Here is a 23,466-nt window from a genome sequence, read left to right on the forward strand (position 1 = left end):
ACAGAAACACATGGTAAATGATCCATACAGCAGTACGCTGTGCATGTTGAATGCAAATAGAAGAGCATGTGGCTATAGCTGCTAACTCTTTTTCTTCTCTGCCTACTGGCAAAGACAACACAACACAAAACGTCACTTAATCACCAAATGGTTGGACGTTCTGACTAAAGTAATTTACATCACCAACATTATGTAATGTGCCAAACAGATTTTATATTTAATTAAAAATATAAAACTTAGACCATGCAGACTTCCCCCTACCATCATTACCATCAATATGGAAATTAATTATTGACTTAATCTTTTCGTTATATGAAATTGTGAAAGATGAGCTGTCAAATTGAGAGAACAGTATCAAAAACAACAAAGAAGAGAGGTAGACTGATTGATTTACCATGTCCATTCTGATAATTGGTCCTTTTCTCCTCTGAAGTCATCTTGGCCTTAAAATACCACTGACACCTGGAAAACACATTGATGGATAGAGTTATTGGGTTTTTCCTCAAATGTGCAATAATATTAGCCTAGAAATCTAGACGCACCCTAGTGGCAGCAAATGCAATTTGCAGCCAGGGGGTCTAGCAACTCTCTGTTGGCTTGCGAGCTGGAAAAACCAAATTCTGGTCAGGCCAATCACATCGTGTATAGAGTCGGTGGGCGGGCTTAACATAAGGACGGCAGAATTGCAACGGTTCCGCGTCAATTCCCTGCTACTTGAAAACAAAGAAGATGGCTGCTGCTTCTGGCGAACAGCGGTCTTTCGAATGGGCTTTGGCTGCAACTCTGGAAGACTTGGAGTTAAGCACTGAAGTCATTCTTAAAAAAGGAAGATGTGGTCGGAGTTTTGCCGAGCGGATATGGCAAAATTTTAATCAATCAACTAGCGTTGCTCTGGTTGGCTATGAGTGCAGAGAGAATTTGAAAGACAACCGTTTATCCCGCCCCTCGGATTGAGCCCTGCCAATGGTGAGTTCCCAGACCCAACAACTTGATGTGGGTCTGGCTTGACAGGCTACAATAATATTACTTCATAGTGGAACTAACTATCCAGGAACTATACATATGGAGGGCCCTCGAGAAGCGTGGAATTGGAATTTTCTTTTTGTGAGTTAAAGTGAATTAAGAAACTTTTTTTTTCTTGTCTTAATATTATTGTAGAAAATAAAATATCTTACTAGTGACATTTCAAAACATTTATTAACCAATTTTCTGCAGAAAGAGACTAATCGTGTTAACTCCTGAGTAATTAACACAACCACTATCCAGTTACATAACACTTGTCCCAAATTCCAGCCTCTTGTATTAACAGCGTGACATGGCAATAATAATAAAGTGCTGTGTGTAAGGTTTCTACAGGAGAGGCAGGTTAAATACAGACCCCAGTTTGTGTGTGTCGTGTGCTCACTGCTCATGTGTATGTGTGTGTGTGTGTGTGTGTGTGTGTGTGAGAGAGAGTTTATCTGGGCACTGAGACGCCGAGAGCCAGCCAACGACTGAAAAAAGCTGCTGCCAAGAAAGTCTGAAAAGCTGAGAGATTAGATGACAGCATCTGCAAAAGACCAGGGAAGAATCTATCCAAATAAATGCTTGGATGTTACTCCCAAATAAAAAGTACTGTCAGAATCACACATAGAACCAGAATAGCCTTCATGGCAAAGTATAGCTCAAACACATTACTGTCTGATCAAAATAGTCAAAAAGTACACCATCTGTTGATTGTTGCATACATAATGTAATAAATAGCACAAAGAAAAAAACAGTACAATTATTGTCGGAAGATTTTTTGCATTTAACACATTTCTGAAATCTCTTCTGGTGACATTTCAAAAACATCTAATAACTCTTTTTCTACCGATAGAGGATCATCATGTCAAGCCATGTCATTGTTTATTCATTAAGGACCGCAGGTCGGAACCGAACCCACGGCTGCTGCATCTAGGACTGAGCCTCATATGGGCACGCACTCTGCCAGGTGAGCTAACCAGGCGCCCCGTGTAACTATTTAATTTAATTATTATTAAATGTGTAGCCTACTTTGCACCAATACCGAGCACATCTGATCAAACTTGGTTTTACCCTTTCGACCATGATAAAAAAAAAAAAACCTAACTACTAACAGCTCACATAGTGTTATAGTTAAACACAGACAAATGCAGACACACAGCAGGACCTAAAATACCAACAAGCCCTCATACCTAAATGACAAAATAGATCGCCTAATGGCCTGTTTGTCCATTCTAAAACTTCTCTGCAGTCACACCTGTGTGATTCTGCTGCTACAAAATGAATTTGGGTCCATTAGCAGACCATTATATTTCCAACAATGTAAACCATCAAGCTCCAACTACAAAATTACAGTTATTAAAGCAGCAACTACAACATAATTTAGACCTTTGGTCACTGAGAGGCAGACTCTCTTTTGCAGTAACACCCTTATCACATTCACACAGTTGCACACATTCATACCTGGAAGCTGCCCAGTACAACCACAGTCAGTCTGATGGCCAATGAGCAGCTCCACTGGAACAGTTGGAGGTTAGGGCCTTGCTCAAGGGCACCTCAGTGGTGGTAATGAGGGAAGAACAAGCTCTTTCTTTTGCCCAGCCATATTTTATCCTGCTGGTCTGGGGATTGAACCAACAATTTCCTGGTCACAAGCTTGCATCTCTAACCTTTAGGCCACCACTGTGAACATCATTATGAGCAGTCAGGCACAAGTTGAAAAAGGTCAACCTACCTTACTTTCAAATTGATTCGCAGGTTTTTCACAGTTACACAAGGACTAACAGTAAGCTATAACTAAAAGAGAGGTCTTAAATAATACAATGGTAGCGAATTACTGTATCAGAGGCTCTAAACCTCAACAACATTTATGATTATGTAGATAAATATATAGAAACTATCTGCATGTCACTTATGGTTAGAGGTTTAAGTCAAACCTCTGGCCTGGTGTTCAACCAATGGCTTTTGGTTATTCAAACATGGTTGACCTATATGTTCAGTAATGGCTTTACACATGACAAGACTGTTACAAAATGGACCTGCAATGCTCACAGAATATTTGGTACCTGGTGTGCAAGAGGTAGAGATGGTATGGCTGGAGAAGAGCAGTGAGATGGAAAATAATTATATGAAGGAAGAAAGGTGCTCTCACAGGCTTTGTCGCTGACGAATTTTAAAACCTATTTTGCAGTAGGGGGCTTAATTAATGACCGTGAGCATGAGGGACACTCGCTCCCACTTCCCACTTGTGGATCCCCACTTTTTCTCATATGTCATCATTTATTAGATAGAATATAAAATTCTGCTGACTGTTTCACAAAGTCCCACAGCAGCCGAGTATAAATGAAAATGACAACACCTGAGGTTGAGACTGAATTTCTATTTGCTCACATGCTGTATGTTTACGTGTTTTTTTTCTGATAAGGTTGTCAGCAGTTGGTAGGGATACAAGCTGAACATTTTTGGAAACCTGGCATTTTTTTTCTCCCTTGCAATGAAAAACAAAAAAACAAACAAACATACAAACAAATAAATGAATAAAACATTTTTTTTAGACTGATCTGACATGTAAAAGTGGCTCATTCACAGTATTTTGTGGTATATTAAACTGGTTTTCTGTGCATAAGGGATATTAGAGTGCTCTTAAGAAGGTAGGACAGGATATGCTTTTAATATCTCTATGTATTTACCCTTGTGCTTCTGCGGTCTGTCTCTTATTGTAGCGACATTTCATTCAGAATTTAGCTGCGCTGGACGTGTTACAGAATATTATCAGGTCTTACCTAGACAGATTGCCATCGTGTTTCATTTCTGGGTGTTTATTCAAATAAGAGAAAAAACATGTAGGATTTCCAGATATAGATAGCTATATAATGTTCAATGGAGTCCTGCTCAGAAAGAGTAATTTTATAGAACAGTATTGGAAACAGGTAAAGGGAAATTCACCACGAATTAAAAATGTGTTGTTATACATGTAATATTCATTCACATTTGAACTCTCATGAAAACATTTCCTTAAGAGGTTTTCTGAAGACAGCTCACTTGACCGTAATTGCATGAATAGACGTGTAACAAAACTCAAACGATGGCTCACTTAAGTCATTCAGTGCATGAAGTACAGTTTTAGCAAGCTACACAGATGTTTTTCCTCAGGAGGTGGAGGAGACCAACACAGATCTACAATTAAAAAAGAATACTGGACTTACATTTGCTAGCTTGGCAGAAACACTATACTTGAACTAAATAATAATGTTAGTTGTTTTTGTCCACCCGATGACTGTAAAATCCAGTGTTCACTCTCCTTTCAGCTCTGTTTTGGTCTCCACCAAGTCTTAAGTGAAATATCTCCAGTGTAGTTTTTCATATCTTCTCTTTATGTTTGATTAATTTGCATTGCCTGACTTTGCTCAGCATCCACATGAATTGTGCAGGAGATTTAGGATTTTCTTAAAGAATAAATTCCCTCTGTTTAAAATGTGATGTGAAGCAACGGTGCTGCTTCAGTAACTGTTCTAATCAACAAAAACAACATCCAACAAACAGTGGTAGAGAGTATTGTATTGCCTAATAACGTGGCTGAATGATGCGATAACGCAGGATACAATTGAATAAATCAGGAGTGAAAATGCCCACAATGTACTACTGGAGAAAGTGTGTGTAAGCGCTTGCTTGTATGAATGTGTGTGGGTTCATGTGATCACATGTGAGCCTCCTCCTCTTTGAAGACTTAACATAGTCTAAGATTAAAGCAGGTGTCAGAGGGCTACGAGCCGCAGGTTGCCAGATTGGGCTTGGACTAAGTGAAGTCTGTGGTATCCTGGACACTGATAGACAGAGCAGATAACATGGCGGGTAACAGTGGCAGAGAGGACAAGAAGGGGATTTGGAAAGCTACTGTTGACCTCTGCTGATGGGGTCAAGCTGTTCATTAAAGAAATGGTGGCATGTGCCTTTATCAGTCTTTTCCAGTCCTATCCTCTGATCCCCTTTATCCGCCTATCCCTGTCTCACTGGCTTTCATGTTGAAAAGAGGCCGCACATCCAGACACAGACACACACAAAGACAGTTACCACACACAAAAGCTTCTGCCACTGCTCTCTGGGCTGTTGAGCATAGTTACAGTACATATTCATAAGCACTTTACACACCCACACATACTTTACACACACACACACACACACACACACACACACACACACACACACACACACACACACACACACACACACACACACACACACACAAAAACCTTGCCAAGAGCCCTAATCAAAGCATCAGTGTAATTCAAGCCACTCCTCTCCTGCCCTAACATCCCTCACAGTCACCTCGCCATGGCATCTCTCTGCTGCTACAGAGGGCACAGAAAGGAAGGATGAAAGAAAATATGTATAAAACGAGAGAAAAAAAGTTGCAGAGATTGACAGACAACTCAAGGATAAAGAGTACACGTGCAGTAAAAGTCTTCAGCTAGGCTATGTATGTGCAGTCGTGCCACCTTTGCTCTAGTAGAAGTACTCACTCTTTAAATTTAGCACGAGTAGATGCAAACATAGATGAAACTCTCGGAAGCATTTTAATGGCGACAAGGTGTTACAACTCCCCGTTAAGTAGCTCCTCTTATATCCTCACTTGTCTTGTACAACCTTCCGTCTATTTGAGCTGTGTGACTGAAAGCTCTCATCTTTCTCAGGCAGCTCAAATACATTTGGTGCTTTTTTTGAAACTAAAAGAGAGTGAAAGTCCCTCCTACACAGGGCAGAAAGATCACAGATATGACAGATCATGATGAAGTCAAAAACACTCCCACTACTGCTACTGTAACTGCTTTTAGATGGATTCAGGTAAAAAGAAAAATGCCCTCCTTGTGCTAGAACGCAAAACGCCTAAAGGGCTTGCTTTAGCTGTTGCACCTGGTGTGTGTATGTTTGTGTGCGTGCGCAGTGCTGAGTTTATAATACATACAAACTAGGAGCACAGACTGTCCTACACACACTGAAATCACATCATGAAAATCAGAAAAACACTCTCCCTGCTATATATCTACTCCTTTTAGATTTTTTAAAGGATACGGACTTAAAATCATTTTGACATTCGAATCAACACTGAAGGACTTGTCTAATAAAAAAAACCCAACCTGATCTCACATCTGTGAAGATCACCGCTCACTCACATTCTCTGGCAACCAGCACAATTCAATGCCGCAACGAATATGAAAGTGTTTTAAGCTGCAGTTTCTCTAATGGGTGCTAGAGCCTGAGAGACTGAATTGATGTAAATGCAAGTTTGTGCTGTGTTTATTGAATGTATGGCTTATGCAATCATCACCTGGAATGGTCTCATTCTTGTTCTGCGATGAGAGCTCAGGAGGTGCATTTCAATCATGCACTTGTCTGGAAGTTCATAAATAATTTACGTAGTGACGCTGTATAGAAATACTAATGGCAAAAGTAAAAAAAGGGATAAAGAAAAAGGGGAGGAGAAGAAGTTTTTCCTCTTTTTCTGATTCAAACTAATATTTGTAGTCTTCTTTTTCTTTTTTCTTTTTCCATCAGTGTTGTTTTACAGTAGTAACATTACCTGTGCTGTAAGTAACAATGTTTATGACTTACATTGTTTGAGGGGTGCATTGAGGTTGGTTTAAATTGCTTTGAAGGGGGTTAGAAATGGCAGGACTCATTTCTATATTAATTAATTGTCAAAATTGTGTATCTTTTGTATTGTTGTTTGTATTCTGGGAGCCAAAACTAAAAAAAGAAATAAAAGAAAAAATACTAATGGCTTAACAAGATAACATGTTTTTTTGTGCTAATGCCACCTGTGAAAAAAAATTTTTTTTTGTTAATTCAAATATTTTTGGGATGGCCTCAGTCTTGCTGAAACCAGGAGCTACAATGATATTTAGTGCATATGCACAAGTATAGTTACTCCAAAATAAAACATACGTAGGCAAGCTGGAGTGGGTCGAGGTATCAAGGCCTGGTCCCACCAGAAAGTGGCACAGTAAACTTCATCTGTGCATTTTTGTGGAATAGGCAGTGTTAGAAGGTCGGTGACATAGGAACTACTCGAGTTGGTGATGTCTGGCGAGCTAACGGCTAACACGCTAACCAGCCGGGAACAAGCTGTCAGTCAAAAACGGGACAATAAGTTCAGGCGGTTTATTCAAGAGTTTATTACACCACCGACTCCTGTCTCATAACGAACCATTCCTCTTTTATGTAGCAGTTTATACTCTGACAGCAGAGTTCAATGAAAGTGTGTGGTACAACACAGTCAATAAGATAGAATAGTTTGTTCCATTTAGGACACTTCTTCAAAGATCAGCCTGTCTATATGGTTGCTACTGGTAAATTTAGATTTAGACCATCATGAGACATTACAGTAAAACTCTGAAGACAAGAACAAAATCTATACAATTTGTACCAACATATCACTTGAGGGTGTCCACGCAGCGCTGCGACCATTGACTTCAAGGCACCTAACCCTAACCTTAACCCTAACCATAAACAGAACCATAACCATTGTCTAATTGACTTCAAGGCAGCGCTGCGACCGTTGACTTCAAGGCACCTAACCCTAACCCTAACCCTAACCATTGCCTAATCCTAGTGCCTTCCAGGCAGCGCTGCCTGGAAGAAGACGTTGGGGGCTTAAAACACCGATAAACCAACATATCAGAGGCAGGCAACACTGGCTGGTTGATTTTAGCAGTCAAGTGTCAACTTAATATGCGGGCAAGACAGTACAAGATCAGTTCAAATTACACACTGAATGACACTTTCTTTGCCTATATTAAAATCAAGGCAGTGAAGTGCTCTTACCTTCCAGTGATCAGGAGGAAGAGGGTGAGGATGACGAGGAGGGTAAAGCCACCAACCGCTGCTGTGACGATCACCAACACCTGGCCTTGGTCAGAAGCTATGTCTGATGCTGAAGGTGGCGGAGAATGGAGGATGGTTAGGAAGAAGGGAAAACATTGGGCAGGGTTGAGCCGAGAAGATGTGGAACAGAATGCAAAGAAGAAGAAGGACCGGAAAAAGGTGGGAAAAGGTAGAACGAAAAATGTGGAACGGAAAGAGGATAAGTAGGAAAAGTTGAATGTAAAGAGCAGGTAGGGGTGATAAAGGCAGGGAGGAGAGAAAAGAAGGAAATTAGACTGGAGGCAGGATAAAGTGAGAAGAAAGAGCACATTTTCATTCAACATCATCTTCAATATTCCTCTCCATCAATGCACCATACATAGACCATGTATGCTCTCCTAATATTACAGAGAGATGTTCGATCAGCTCTTTGTAATGCAAAAAACCCTCTGTCAGCTTTCGTACTGGAATGATTCATATGCCTGCTGCTGTTTAATTAATATTATTCATTCATGAAATTGTGATTTAGTCCATGATCATTTGGTTAAATTGATCCCATTTGATATTCATGATTTTCTCTTTTCTGTGTCTTGTCACAAGGCTAACGAATCCAAGATAATTGAAAGATGATTGCTATTACCAAACTTACTTCTATAATATTTCATGCTTAATGAATATGAATTGGAGATCAGGGTGCGTGGTCGCTAGCCCAAAGAGTGAGGCTCATGTGGGTTTATACAGTATGAGGGTGTTAAGTCACAAGCATGTATGTGTGCGCAGGGTGTCAAGAATGTGTGTGTATATGTGTGTTTGGCTGGATAAAAGTAATTACAGACCACTCAGAGGGAGGGAGAGTGAAAGTAGCGTTGGCCAGATCACACGAGACAATTCTCCCAGACATCAGCTTCACACACTCTTCACATCACTAACTAAGCAGATGTGTTGGACTGATGCTGCTGTAATGAGTGTGTGCGTGTGTGTGTCTATGTGTGTGTGTGTGTGTGTGTGTGTGTGTGTGTGTGTGTGTGTGTGTATTGGGGGGGCAAGGTGAGGGATGAGGAAAACGGATGACAGAAGAAAGGTAAAGACAAACATGAGAGAAAGAGAGAGGCGGAAGTGACAGACGGATACACAGACAGATGGAAAAACAAAGCGCATGAGACAGTGACTGACAGGGAGGAAGAGAGCGACAGGGGCCAAATCTGCTTTCTCTTTCAGATAAAAGGCCAGGCAATACAAAGGCTTGGCCGAACACCCTCTGATCCGCAGATAAAGCAAAGCTCTGCAGCTTTGGAAGGGAGAGGGCCACTGTGAAGCCAAATCACCCTCAACAATACCTGAACCAACATAAAAGGGCAGCTGGACCTTTCTATTTTATGAGTAGACTTGCAATAAAGCTACTGCTCAGACACACAACAAAACATTGATTCAAAATACAAAGAACATCAAGGCTTTGTTGTCAGACTCCCGACCAAATGGTCTGGCTGCAATGCAAAAAGTCTTGGTGAATTTTAAAGGAGCAGTGTGTAGGAGGGGGATCTTTTAGCAGAAGTGGAATATAATATTCATAACTATGTTTTCATTAGTATATAATCGCCTGAAACTAAGAATCGTGTTTTCTTCAGCTTAGAATGAGCCTTTTGTATCTACATAGGGAGCAGGGCTTCTTCCACCGAGCCTGCCATGTTGCACCGCCATGTTTCTACAGCAGCCCAGAATGGACAAACCAAATACTCTAGAGAGGGCCTTTCGCGATTATACATTACCTGAAGGCCAACGTAGGTTCTACTACATGCTTGTAAAGGGAGGGGTGTGCGAAGGATTAGTCAGTTGGTCACAATCTGCAACCTTACTGCTAGATGTCACTTAATCCTACACACTGGTCCTTTAACAATGAAATCAGTTGTAATCAAAGATTTACAAATCTTTCGTATCTTCATTTACTGCTAAAATGTGGCATTGTTTTATATACAGTACCTGGAATTATTACAATGCTTTGACTTACATTTCGCATTAAAATAACTGAAATACGTGACTATTATGTGATTTACACAAATTAAAATCATTCAATATTTTTTTCCTGAAAGAAAACCCATTATTGTCTAAAATATTTTATTGAACATGAAACATTTTACAGGTCTTTTCTTTTTAATGGGAAAACACTGAAACTCATTTTTAGTATGAACCTAAGTTGACTAAAAATTAAAGACAAAAATATGTCTGCATCAAGCACACCAAAGATGTTTTAAGCAAAATCTGGAAACAGCTTATAATGTAACAGTAAGAAGACATTTCAATTGGGTAAGATGCAATATTATATAGGGACAATGCTGATATTGTTTTCAGAATTTTGTAATCAGTTTTTTCTTCTGAAAAACATTGCAATATTGTTATTGCATACAAAATAAATTTAGACTTTAACTGTACAACCAGGCTATAGTTCATAGTATAACCTCTCAATGGTCCCAAATTAAGTATAATAAGTAAGTAATAAGTATGACATAATATATAGTAAAATTATTTTTATACTGTGGTAAAAAAAAGTCAAATATCAAAAGGACTAGGCCTATAGTATGGGTTGGAAAATGATAAGCAGTAATGTATATGATGATGTTGTCATCTTAAGGGTACAAACACTTCACTTTAAACAAAGTGGATCTGTTGCAAGGATTGAGACACAACAGTGTAATGCTGATTGTGATTTTGTGATTGTATATGTTAATTTTCTTCCTGGGTATATTTTCCAGGATCTCATGAAAAATGAGTTGGAATCCTACTATAAATGCTCCTGTTGGTGGGCTCATATCGAGGCTTATAAGTTACTGCTGTGCTCTTGGTACAGGCTGCCACGAGCACTGCTCCAGGCTACAGTATATGAACTTCATCTGACCCCGAACTGCTTTGACCTTATTATTACATGTCTCATATAGTCTTCTCACTTACAGTTTGGTCGACATAAAGCCCTAAAAAAGTTAGCAATCATAGAAAAAAGTGACAAAAAAGGTCAAAAAAAGTGGCAAAAACATTGCAGAAAGCACCAAAAACATCGGGAAAAGTAACAAAAAAGGTTGGAAAAGTGACAAAAACTTAGCCTGACAGCGTCATACTCAGATTGTAGTCAGAATATGAGTCTGATACTGCTCCATTGGGCTGTGATTATGGGGCGTGTTTCAACCGAACCAGGAAAGAAAATGCCTCTGCACTCAATTAGACAGACCTACAACCAATCAGAGCAACAGAGACAGAAGTCACAGAAGCTGCAAGTCAAAGGAAGGCTTCGACAGAACAAAGGCAGAGGCGACAGTTTCCGTGTTGTGTGGACGGGTGTGGCAATGTGTATACATATGTGATCGCGATCAAATTAATGCGATCAAATTAATGCGATCAAATTAATGCGCTCTTTGGTGACGTGGTTGATTACGTTACTGTTGATCATCTGTCCATCATCGTATGAAGCCCGCCCTGACAATTTGATTTGTCTGAACAGGAACTGAACTGAAAAGAACTGGTTCGAGCATAGTTGCTCCACAACGGATCAAGTCCAGACCGAACTTCCCAACCTCAAATGTTGTGCGCGGGGCTAAGTTCGGCTGGCATCCAGGCTAGCAAAAACTAGGCAGGCCCAAATTTATTGTGAACCTATATTGATATGCGGGCCAGATCAAAATCTGCGAGGGGCTGGATTTGGCCCGCGGGCCTTGAGTTTGACACGTGATGTAGACTTATAATGGATGGCTGGCCCTTTTCATTAGCATCATCCCAACCTGACACTAAGAGGGAGATGTTTTGATTGTTGCCATTACTGTATATCATGTCTGCGTACTTCACCTTAAAACAGTCCTTGCAGGATTTTGCGATGTCGCGATCACGCCAATTCATGCAAATTCAACCAATCACCGCAAATTTGGTGCGACTCGCAATTTTGACCAATCACCGCAACTTTTCCGCAAATTTGACCAATAACCTGAAGTTTCCCGCGACTTCAACCAATCACAGCAGTCCCACGTGCACTCTGAGAGCCAATGACCAATCGGGAGTGAGAACGGGTCGATCATTTCCTTGTTTTTGATATGAAGACGAGACATGTGTGTGACTCATTTACCAACAAAACGTAACGAAAGACATTTCAGACCGTCCGATACATTTTAACATCAATGTAGACTTTAACGATTTAAAAGTCGCTGAAGTTGCTGCCGTTTCCAGTGTCGGCTCTCTGCAGCGGGTGGGGCTACTACTCCGTACCCCCCGCGACTGACGCTTGCACACACACAAACACACACAGACACACACAGACACACACACACACACAAACAACACACACACGGTGGATGCAGGAGAAAAAGGAGATGAGACGACACGATGACCTAAATTGAGGACAGCTACGCTTGTTATTGTAAGTGCAATGATAAGTTAACATCAGTACTTTATCAAACCGTATGAATGTGTGTCCCAGGCCAGGATAGGAAAGTAACTAACAATGTAAAGATCAACAAGCCACTGACAGATATGTTCAGATTTGATTGATTCAATAAATTATTATTTTTTTGTCTTAAATCCACCAGCCATTTTCATATTATACCAACATTTACAGCATCCTGAGCCTTTTTGGTAAGGTTACTAGGAAATCTCAGCCCGGAGTAGTTTTATTCTCCCCAAAACAAGTTTCCTTTTTATTTTGAAAGAACTATACAAAAAAAAAAATCACAACTTTTTTGCAACTTTCACTGTCTCCCGCAACTTCATTGCAACAAACTTTTATCGTAATTTTTTACAAAAGCTCCCGCGAAATCAGGCATTTTGGGCCGCAACAATCTCAAAAAAAGGCCACGAAATCCTGGAGCGACTGTTAAAAAGTCACTACCATCAAGAAAAACTGCTCTTTTAACCCCTGACCTAATATAAACCTGATGCTAATCATGTACCCCACACCAAAGACCTAATTATTACAGTCGTTTGCAGGGGTGAGGCACAGCAACATGATCTGGACGATTTTCCATATCTTGTCATTTTACTGTGAAAAGAAGTACACGCACACATTCCCACAAAGACAAATGCATCCCAACCCAGTAACAAGTGCTGTAGATGGTCTCAGGTACTTACAGTCTCCTGTAGTTTTGTATTCATATTTAGGGGTGTAGGAACTGTATCCAGCTGGTGAGCGGGTGCGAACACAGAAGACGTACCAGGTGGCTGGTTTTAAACCTGAGATGATCACACTGGGAGCCTTGGTGCGTGTCGACGAGTAGCTCAACTGCTCATGTTCCTGTGGGAGAGAGTGAAAGATGAACAAAATAATCTAATGAATTAAGAACAGGTTTCCACCAACAATTCTCTAATGACTGACAGTCAGATTTACCACAATTTACATTCACAATATGTGTGTAATTACTGTCTGCTTTACTTTGGCAGCTTCTGACTGCACAAGTGACAAGGGTTGTGTTGGACATTGCATACTAACATACTGCCTACTAAATGAATGACTACTACTGCGCAGTAAGATCACGTCTCATACTCAAAAATCCTTGCTAACCTAAGTGGTACACATCCGGGCATTTCTCACATACACAACATACACATACTTTGCAGTGGTAACGCACTCCATTCTCAAGTCATACTTTACGTCATACTTAGTACGAATAGTAAGCTAGTATGCAAATGGACCCAAGGACTGCCTTCAAACTTGATCACTTCAGTGAACAAAACATAGGCAATAGACATGTTTTGTGGAGAAACGTTTTATGAAACTACCAGTTCCTATAGTTGTACTGCATAGATAGCATTGTCTTTTAAAATAATGTTGTGACGATAATTATGCAGAGAGAGCATAAATGAATTGTCTATTCAGCTTAAAAAGGGTTATTATTTGTCCTTGGATGCATATTTGGAGTGCTTTACAATCATATAATGGCTACTATAGACTGTATTTGTGCCTTGGGACCCTTTGGCTTGGGCCATTCTTTTGACTGGTAAGATGAGAGGAGCTGATGTGGTTGGCTGTTATTGAAGCTCAGCCCAACTCCAGCTGTTCATACTCTATTCCTATTCCTAACTATTCCAGAGATTGCTGTGCTGCACTAGGATCACACAAACATGGGCACTCACCCCAAATTTAGCTAATGCTGTGTAGCTTTCAATTTTTCACGCACCACTTTCCTGTATTTGGACATCATGGATAAGACATTTTAGTGGGATAAAATCCCAGGTCAAGAGTCTTTAACGTTAACGTTGCTGTGCCAGGATGTATAGAAATAGAAAATACTTTAGGCAGAAATTTGTCTTTTGCATGTGCAAAGACTGCAATTAAAATAAGTACTTTAAAAGCCATCATGTTACATCCAGACAGGACACATAAAAACACATTTACATAAAAAAAACAATACACAATAAATACTAAATTAAAAGCAGCATCAGGAACTCCATGGTGAGGGCTAAATCTTTAAATAAAAAAATATAAAGTGCTGTGTGCTGAGGTAGTCAGCTGGATTGAAAAAGTGGTTGTCCCTACTGATTAAGATATTTTATGGCAACAGGGACAAACTATTTTCTATAGATATTCTTCTTTGCACAGGGGACTCTGTACCTTTTTCCTGAGTGCAGTAGCTGAAAGTGCGGATTTGAGTGATGGCTGTGGTCGTCTAAGATTGTGCCACTTAAGCGTTGGACTGTTTTGCCATGGTGATGGACAGTAGGGTGTGTTTGCAGCCCAGTTTAACTTTTTGTCTTGCTTTTTACACTTAGGTGCTTGAAACAGGACACAATGTTAAAAGTGAGTATAGTATGAAGATTGTCTGGTCTAAAGCATAGATGTTCTTGTTTAAATATAAAGAAATCTGTAGATTTTCTTATAAATTATGAATGGAGGACCTTAATCACATTTTACACACTTGCATACTCCTTATTTTCTTCTTGAGATCTCTAAATTCTGGCTAAATAAATTGCTACAAATACGTCTTTGACCTGAACAAGGATCAAGTCTATACCTACGTACTGCCCGCCCTACAATTTTAGGCCGGACCTGGACATACCTTCTCATAATATTTGATCTCGTAGTCGAGGATGAGCATTGTTGTTTGTTCGGGCTGCTGCCAGGAGAGAGCAATACTGTTTGGAGAGGCCCAGTCCTTCTTCAGAGACCCAACCAGAGATGGACCTGCACGGTTTGAATACAAAATACACAGCTTCAGCTTCAATGTCTTTACCATAATATCATAAGAATTGAATGAATACAACAAAGGTTGGCACACTAGATACGTTTTTACACACCTGACCTTCAAGTGTGTGCAAATATAAACAACACTGAGCTGCGAACAGATTTGAATTCACAAGGTATTTTACATAAATGCACGGTTCCCCTCCAATCATTCAGCCCCTCTAACTGCTTTTCCACAGAGAAGTTTAAAGAAGTAATATTAAAAATACCATAAAAACCAAATAAGTTTGGGCATGCTGCCTAATTCTATATGGGAAAGACTGAAGTCCCCAGGCTCCCAGCTAAGTGTGCGCTTGTTGTAGCTCTGCAATTTCAAGGTGAGAATGTGATTATGTGGCAAGCGCTGTAACCACTTGGCTACCAGCGTGCTCAGGTTTATCTTATTCTAAATATACACAAGAAAAATTATAGGACAAGGAAAACAATTAAAGGTTAAGAGGCCAATAGGATGATTCACTTTTGTGTACTGTGTGGTTTATGTTGCAGGTTGCTGGCATGGTCCATGGACAATGGATTACATTAAAATGACGTTGTAAAGCATTAAGTTAATGTGAGTTATTGCAGCGTGTTGTTCCTTTATTGTCCAATAGCTTGGTTTAAGACCAAATACTTGTAATCTGCAGTACGATGATGACCCATGTTCAACATTTTCTGCTAAATATCATCTAACATTGTTAATGTAAGCATGTTGCAGTGCAGCCTCACAGAACTCTGTGTGCGGCTGCATACTCTTAGTCTTGTTGATCTAGGGAGAACCAGTTGACCTCAGCAAGCCGTCAGTTTGATGAGAATGTGCACTGAATACAGAGTGAGGAGTTTTTCTATGATACAGCCAGTTAACAATGAGGAAGTATAGCACAACAAGGAATCCAATGGTTGACAACACATGTGCATGAAACACACACAGATGAACACCTGTCCACCTTGTCAGCAATAATTATCACATATCCATGTGGACACTCAATTATTGTATTTCAAAATAGGCTGTAGTCCTTTCAAGTCGCTAGGGAAAGAAGAAAAAAAACATCCACACAGCTATTCCCTTGTCCCATAAGATCATCGTGTTTTAATTGAAAATAAGTTGAGGAAGCTACATCTTCTTTTCATGGACTGAATTGCATTTGCTTTGCTCTATAAATTTCTGATGGGTAAATAATTGCACTGAGCTCCCAAGAGCGGTCAGCAGATGTAACTGCCCTGAGAGCGATTATTGTATATTATATATCATCTGATGTTACAGAGCCGACTTATTATGTGGATATAAATTGTCGGCCTGCTTTTCTCGTGTGTATTCAAAGTAAAATGATGCCACTGACACAATTTTTTTTCGCATTTATTCTACAGTAGTGTGCCTGGGGGAGGTGTTTGCAGTTCTCACTTTGTCTGAGGCTGGGTATTAGAAGAAGCATGAGGGATCAGGGATGGGGGTTTGTGGAGGAGAATCTTGGGGTTAGTGGTTGGGGGCTAGATGACATGAGAGCGATGAGCTGTAGGGGTTTGAGCTTGTTAACCTGAGACTTACTGCTACTAATCTGATAGAAAGTAAAAACACCTATGTTCCCTTTATCCCTCTCTTACTTGGTTGTCTCTATTCCTCACCACCTGCCTCTTTTTGTCCATTCGCTCTCCATCTGTTGTTGGCTTTATCTCTTCATATCCTCATACATGGTTTTAACTCTCTGTCCTCTGCTCCTTTTACTTTCCCCTCCTCCCTTAGAGTAGGAATACATTTACTATTGGTATATTAGGGAGTAGGAACTCAAAAAGGTGAAGGGTTTGAACTTGGTTGGAAGGGAATGGGAAACTTGGAGATTTAAGTATAACTTTAAAACGATATTTCGCAGAGGAAGAGCAGAAATGCTCAAATTCTGTGGATAAAAGTTCAGCTACAAAAAGGACACAGGAATGAGTATTCAAAAGACAAAATGCTTCATATGGTGCTGTGGTTCTAATATAATAAGAATAACATTTTATATTCTCATGTGGCATTATGATTGTATTATATTCTAAAATGTGAAAAACGTGAATTTGCAAATGAGGGATATAAAAACTCTCATTTCACGGGAATACTTCACAAACATGTTATTCACATGCCTAACTCATGACTGTGATAACAAAAACCATGCAGTTAATTAAGCAACCAACAACCCAGGTCAATAATTTTAACTGGATCCAAACCATAAACTGCATTAAGATCAAAACATGACGGTTAAAATATGGCTGGAGGGGGTAAGTGTACAGTACTGTGCAGCATCCAGCACTTTTATATTAAATGCATTTTAACGCTTGACTTCTTCTTAATAACCACCAACTTAATAGCCATTGAACATTTAGAAAGGTTGTCTAAAATGTTAGCAAAAATAGAACAACATAATCTTATGCGTGAGTGAAAAATGGCTAATATTAGCATAATCAGCAAGCTCAAAGGGTAGGATGTGTGACTACTGTATGCATACATGTGCATGTTGGGGATTACTGTATGTGAGTGCATGTGTATGTTTTTATCTTAAAAAGGGAGTATCAAGCACCCCGAGTAGAAAATAAACTGTTCAGCAACACAATAAGCCAACGCTGCTGACATCTTAGGTGTTATTATTACATCTCTCACCTCTCATATGCCCATTTCACTCAGAGCTTTCTCGTATCCTCTGCTCCGTCTCACCTCAGTGGCAGAGTAAATTCACCTCAGGGGGATTTTATCTGATCTAACGGTGTCTAATGAACCACTCTGTTGAAGCTGCGACGTTGCAAGGCTTTCTGTGCTGCTTATGCCAGCTGGGTACAACAGTGGCGGCAGGGCGGTGTGGTTTGCGGCTAGAATCATGCAGTGGAGGCATCAAACTAAGACACAGCAAGATGGTTGGCATCTGCTGTTAGCATATTGGCCCCTGATAGGGAACAATAAACACAGACTAAATACAATCTCCCTCTGAGTCAAAGATTTAAATCAGCCTCCCACCGCAAGGCACTGCACAATGCACACTCACACAAGTTGTGCAAGCAAACAAGGGAACACAGTGTGCAGGAAGCAAATGCACAGAAGACGTGTGCACACACACAAATAGGTGAGAGCTGACGCGTGTAAAAACAATACGTTTGTTAGAGAAGCAGGACCACTGTCTGGCAGGCAGAAAATAATAGCCAGTAGAAATGTACAGTGGAGGAGGAAGTACTGAATCTCAGTACTTAAGTAACAGTACAAATAACCAGAGACATATTTACTTTAGTAAAAGTAGAAATACCACAATGACAGCCCTAGTAAAGTTAAAGTAAAAAGTACCTGATTTTTAAATATACTTTAAGTATTAAAAGTAAAAGTACTTGCATAACGATTTATTCTCTTAATCTTATTTGCAAATTACCATTTTAAATGGTAATATGCAAATAAGAAAAAAAAAGTTGGTTAGTCCGTTAGTTTGCACCTTGGTCAGTGAGGGCACAGTGTCTAGCGACCCGTGATTTACAAAGGGGTGGTTCAGTTATTTTGATGCTGAGCTTTGACAGTATCCATACTGTCCACTACCACAAACAAGGCCTGGCTTTTAAGAAAAGTTCCTATCCTAACCAGCATAAAACGGAAATATGTTGTTAGAATCAGAATGCGGTTGGATTTATTTATGGATGTATTTTAAAACGGTTTTATTTCCTTTAACCATGGGAGCGTAAGCAAATAAAGTGTGTGAAACAGCGTAAATGGGGAGGAGGATGTGAAGAGGTCCAGCCAAATAAATAAGATATGAACGCGTCTTATGCAACCTGGCGGAGAAGTAAACGACGCTGTGGAGAGAAATAGATGGCAACTATGATTTAAAAACGGGAATAATAAAAAAACAAACATTTTCATTTTCACTTTTACCGGAAGGCTGTATTGCCGAGGGTCGGCGGCGCTGCGCCCGGGCTCTGGAGCACCGGAGCCGGCTTGGAAGCCGATGAAGGATCGGCGGTGCCCAATATATGCAGTATCTATGGCAACCAAACTTCACAATGTGTGACGGTCAGGAAGACGTTTTGGCAGGGAGAAAAACTGATCAGAAAATGTAACGGAACGTTGTAGAAATGTAGTGAAGTAGAAAGTATAGATAATTGCTGCAAAATGTAACAAAGTAAAAGTCAAAAGTATGCACTATTGATTCTACTTAAGTAAAGTACAGATACGTGAAAAATGTACTTAAGGACAGTAACAAGGTATTTGTACTTTGTTACATTCCACCAGTGGAAATGTAGCAAATGTACTGGCACATCATGTTAGAACTCATCTTGACACAATACTTAGAAATTCCTTCCCAATCATAAAAAAGCCACAGTCGCTTTAATTGAGCCATTTTCACAAACCTAAAGAAAAAAATGTACAGCCTTTTTTGTCAGCTAGAGTATGTTCCTATGTTCCTTCCTGAGCTCACATTGTGGATGTAATCTTATGTGATCTAGATGCATTCTGTGCTATTCACAATGGATGGGAGGAGTACTGTATGTAATGTGCTTTTGGACTAGACTTAGTGTTAAATACATTGTACATTTAATATAATATTCATATTGGTCTAGTCAATGTTGTCTAGACGTAATGTACATGCACAATATACATTTCTATAAATAGAGTTTGAGGAGGAGAAGCCCTAAACCTGAACTGAGTGTAAAAATACAAAATACTTTCTATTGTGGACATATTTATCTAAGCAATCATCGAAAACTCATGGCATTGAAGCACAGACATCATGTGATAATTCTTTCACTCCACACATACACAACATTTAGTTAAAGTTAAAACAATAGAAACTACAGTGTCTGCTTGTGTGTGCATTGTGGTTGCATATTTCCAAAGGCTGGAGTGTGGAACACATCACTGTCTCGAGGCATCGGCAAGATACTTTGAGGTTACAGGACACGCAGCAACCGTCTTTAATGATTCTGTATGTGGGATATTAGAGCTGCAGCATGAAATCTGCCAGAGGAACTCAGGAGCATTGGAAAGCCATTAGAAACACCAGTCAATTACGATGCCCGATGGATGGATTTTCCAGTCAAGCGTGGTTAAGCTAAACATAAACTAATGGGGAGTCTTTAAATGAGCTTGACCTGCATATGATTTTAATTAGCTTTCCTGCCCTAAAGGCTTCCATTAACTGTTTGAAAAAATCAATAGAGCCAGTATTGATGCAGTGTGAAAGCTTAAACGATGTCCTAACACTCCACTGATTCACTGCTGATAGAGAGATGAGAGTATAAGAGAAACACATACACAATATAGGTGCTCTTGTTTACAACCATCATATTCATATGTTTCTCTTTTCTAGGTGTCTGGTTGTGTTTATCTTGCGGGCGACCCAAATTGCTCCTTCAGCATGCATCTTCCTGGATGAATACAATTAAGATTTCCCAATTTGGGATCAATAAAGTCTATCTAATCTAAAAGGATTTACTGGAACAAGCACATGCATGCACATGTTGTACAAATATTCAAGTTACCTAAATTTGATTTGATTAAAATTAGTTCAATTCAATATGGCTCCAAAGCGCCACCTGCCATCAACGACTACCTTGCGTGCTTCAGAAGCACTTCATAAGTAGCCTGGTTGACACCAGACCCTTCTCAGTTGTAACTGAGAGTGGGTCTGGGCAAGCTTCATTCGCAGCCCATTTCCTTAGCGGCGTCACCAACGGACGCCGCTCAAATGCCTCTGGGCGCAATTGGATAGTCCTTCAACCAATCAGACCAACGATCCGGGTGACGTAACAGCGACAGAGGCATCAACGGGTTGCTGTGCTTCGGTGGCCGTCATGTTGAATGTAAACAAAAAGCTGCTTGCCGTCGCTGTGCTATCGTCATCGTGGAACGGCCGCCTCAACAGTTGTGATTGCTGCCTCGATTTGGAAAAGTTGGAAATGGGCTTGAATGGGCTCTTGGCCAGACTGACTTGCAGAGCAAATCTCAAATTTGCCGTAAGTTCGTCAGGGTTTTCCCAGGCTACTTCATGACAAGTGTTTCAGGGAACTAAGGGAATAAATGAATTGAAGTTGTCTCCAATGTTATCACTGGGACATCAAGTAATCAGTTGGAGCAATGTCACATTTGTAGAATTTGTAATGTATATCTAAACTTCTGTGTGCGTGTGTGTGTGTGTGTGTGTGTGTGTGTGTGTGTGTGTGTGTGTGTGTAAAACTGTGGTTTTGCATGTGCTGCTTTTACAAACCCCGAGACAAAACTAAAGTAACATGGGGTCTGCTTTGGGGACTATCATCGTTACCCTTCATAAATGAACTCTATGTATAAACGCAGAGACTTGACTGTAAAATAAACGGTTAGGTCTAATTATAGAGTATAAATAAGTGACTGATCTGTTCAACTCATTCAACAGTATAATTGGAATTTTTGTCTCATTAGCAGTGACCTCTGTGGTATCCACCTGAGAATCACATCTCCCTGCAATATGTGGCTGTTTGTTGGGCTGTCAAGATATAGAGTATAGAATAGTTTGTCATTTTCAGCTTTCTTTCTAAAAGTTAGATGAGAAGATTGATACCTACAGTATCACATTTCTGTGTATTAAGTATGGAGCTACAGATGCAGGGGTGTCCCCTTGTTCTTAAAAAAATGTTAACGTTTATTGTCCCACCCCAAGAGTCAAATGAAATATCCGCCTTTGGACACAGCCTTTGTTATAGCAGCTTTTATATTGGTGAGTATCCATTTCCCGTACAGGGTTTCTTTTATTTCACCAAGAGATTTCTGCAAAACTTCTGAGAAGTTTGCTTGGAGAACTTCTGGGACCTTCTGATTCAGTCTTCAAAGATCATACTGGTCATTGCATAGCACCTGTACATGGTACATAATGCCTATTTTTGAATCTATTCCACTCTGTACCTATGGTAGCTACACATTCCTTCTCTACAATCTCCATATAAAGTGCTGCAATTTGTTGGCCAATCATCTACAGCAATCTCTCTCCCCACTGTGGTGATATGGGCTTCTTTTTCTGGAGGCATATTGTTGCTGCCTGCAGTCTTAGACCGTAAAAATGGATGTGACCCCTGTGACACTAAATAGCTGTCAACCGGATCTAAACTGGGACAGTTTCTTGTTCTCCCTCGGTACACCTGCAATCCCCCCCTGCTGTGGAGGCTGTCTTTGGTATGACAGTGGAAAAAAGCTTCCAAGACTTCTTTGCCCTATCCAGATGGTGGCTACAACAGTCACCCGCACCATTTATCATGTGTATCTGCTGAGTACGGGGAGTTAACAGGTAATTAAAATCATCAGTCACGCAACAAAAGCAGGGATCGGGGAGGCGGAGTGGAAAAGAGAAAAGGAAAGAGACCCTTCTGCGAGTTCAGAGCTATTTCCACCCTTTCGCAGTGGCTTTGAGTTGTGGTAGGAGAGTGAAGACTAAGAAAATAGGAGTAGAGTAACAACAGAAGAAAAAAGATAGAGAGGCAAGTCAAAGATACCTTGTGAGACTTTGGATGGTCTTTGACTTGCAAACAGCCTGTAACATTTAAACCGTTGTCTTCTTATTGACAATCTGCACTAAAGCAGTGGAAGAGGGATTAAAAGACAGACAGACAGATACAAAGCAAAAATCTGTGTTGTCTACTGTGTCGTGGAGGAGGTTTGTGTGCTAGCTAGCCTGTCTGACACTCTGAGGTCTCGTCTTTAATAGGGTCCCAGCTTGCCACTGATCCCTCTTGTTCCCACTTAATGGGGACGTGGAGAAGCAATGACATGTGGGAAAGAACGCTGAAACCAGCCCTACACTGGCCCACCACAATCAATACTCATTTGGCCTCCACCTCTCTTTCCTCAAAAGTAATTAATGAGAAAAACGGAAGTATCTGGCCACTGACAGCTGATTTCCCTGCCTGTCCCTGTCCTTAACACCCTGTCCACTCCACATGCTGCTACTTAAAAGCTTTATCATGGTTGAAAACTAAGCATTGGGTATTGGACAGTGACACAGATATGGACAGAAGACGGATGTCGATGTGCATAATGTTCTTTTAGAATAAAAGCCTACAAGAAGAGGTGTTGTTTTCACCAGTTTAGTGCAGTCAAATAAAACTCTTGCATTTGCGCTTGCAATTTTATTCTACATAGATTTAATTTGAAAAATGATATTGTGGCCAATTTAATGAAGTAATTTGTGGAAGCATTTTGGACCATCAATGGAAAAATTGTGGATAAACTAAGTCGGTAAATTCCACAACATAGGATTAGGCTCAGTGTTGGGAGTAACGGCGTTTAAGTATAATGGCGTTACTAAGAATGTAAAGTGGCGCGTTACTACAGTTTGGTTGAATGCGGTAGGCTTTGGCTACACATCAGCTGCCTGGAGAGAGACTGCTGGGTGGGAGGATGCCCTGCTCACGCTGTCTCACTGCACGCTCTGACTACCACTAAA

General features: G+C 40.3%; 1 protein-coding gene across 1 annotated transcript in view; it reads right to left on the reverse strand.

Annotated features, from left to right (window-relative positions):
- Nucleotides 1-23,466, reverse strand: part of epha6 (eph receptor A6) — a 181,026-nt gene that overhangs the window by 20,980 nt on the left and 136,580 nt on the right. Inside the window, exons 6-9 of the mRNA XM_078261608.1 lie at nt 14,889-15,013; nt 12,964-13,126; nt 7,825-7,933; nt 395-462 (exon numbers count right to left, since the gene is read on the reverse strand). Coding sequence (XP_078117734.1) covers nt 395-462; nt 7,825-7,933; nt 12,964-13,126; nt 14,889-15,013 — 465 coding nt within the window. The remainder of the gene's footprint in view (nt 1-394; nt 463-7,824; nt 7,934-12,963; nt 13,127-14,888; nt 15,014-23,466) is intronic.

This window comes from Sander vitreus, chromosome 11 (assembly GCF_031162955.1).
Source record: "Sander vitreus isolate 19-12246 chromosome 11, sanVit1, whole genome shotgun sequence".
In the NCBI taxonomy this organism is placed as follows: Eukaryota; Metazoa; Chordata; class Actinopteri; order Perciformes; family Percidae; genus Sander; species Sander vitreus.